Here is a 538-nt window from a genome sequence, read left to right as displayed (position 1 = left end):
GAGCGAGCACTCGCGCGCAGGTTGCTCGCTTCACACCATCCTGATCGACCTCGCGCGTGACATGTGGGGGTCACCTCCCCTCGGCTACTCCAGCCTCGCGCTCTTACTTCGCATGCGATTCGCCGAGGAATGACTGCACAGGTATATCTCCCTCGGCTACTTCAAGCAGCGCGTGGTGGCGGGCGAGGTGGCGCCGAGAGAGTGCCCGAGAGTTGCCCTTTGGCCCGGGAGTCCCCCGAGATTGCCCGAGATTGCCCGAGATTGCCCGAGATTGCCCGCGGGCACCGCACGGCACTACAGCCACAGGACGTCGACACGCCCCATTGTCGCACTCCTGCCGAGCCGCTGCGAAGAGAGAGGACGCGGCACGGATCAAACCACTCCCTCTGCCCCTCTGCCGCCCCTCCCTCCTCCCCCCTCCACCACTGGCTACGCCACCGGGGGGTTGGGGCGGGGGGGGGGGCGGGGGAGGGCGACGCTTCCATAGCGGGCGGTGGGCTACAGCGTGCAAACACACACTCCCCCCCCAACCCCCCGG

General features: G+C 68.2%; 1 protein-coding gene across 1 annotated transcript in view; it reads left to right on the top strand.

Annotated features, from left to right (window-relative positions):
- Positions 1-129: 129 nt before the first annotated feature.
- EMIHUDRAFT_458298 (hypothetical protein) overlaps positions 130-538 on the top strand; it is a gene marked incomplete at its 5' end in the record, with an annotated part of 2,878 nt that continues 2,469 nt past the window's right edge. The window contains one exon of the mRNA XM_005774218.1: positions 130-141. Coding sequence (XP_005774275.1) covers positions 130-141 — 12 coding nt within the window. The remainder of the gene's footprint in view (positions 142-538) is intronic.

The sequence above is a fragment of the Emiliania huxleyi genome (genome assembly GCF_000372725.1).
Source record: "Emiliania huxleyi CCMP1516 unplaced genomic scaffold EMIHUscaffold_318, whole genome shotgun sequence".
NCBI classification, from domain to species: Eukaryota; Haptophyta; order Isochrysidales; family Noelaerhabdaceae; genus Emiliania; species Emiliania huxleyi.
The sequence above is the reverse complement of the archived record's forward strand: the minus strand, read 5'-3'. Positions and strand labels throughout refer to the sequence as shown.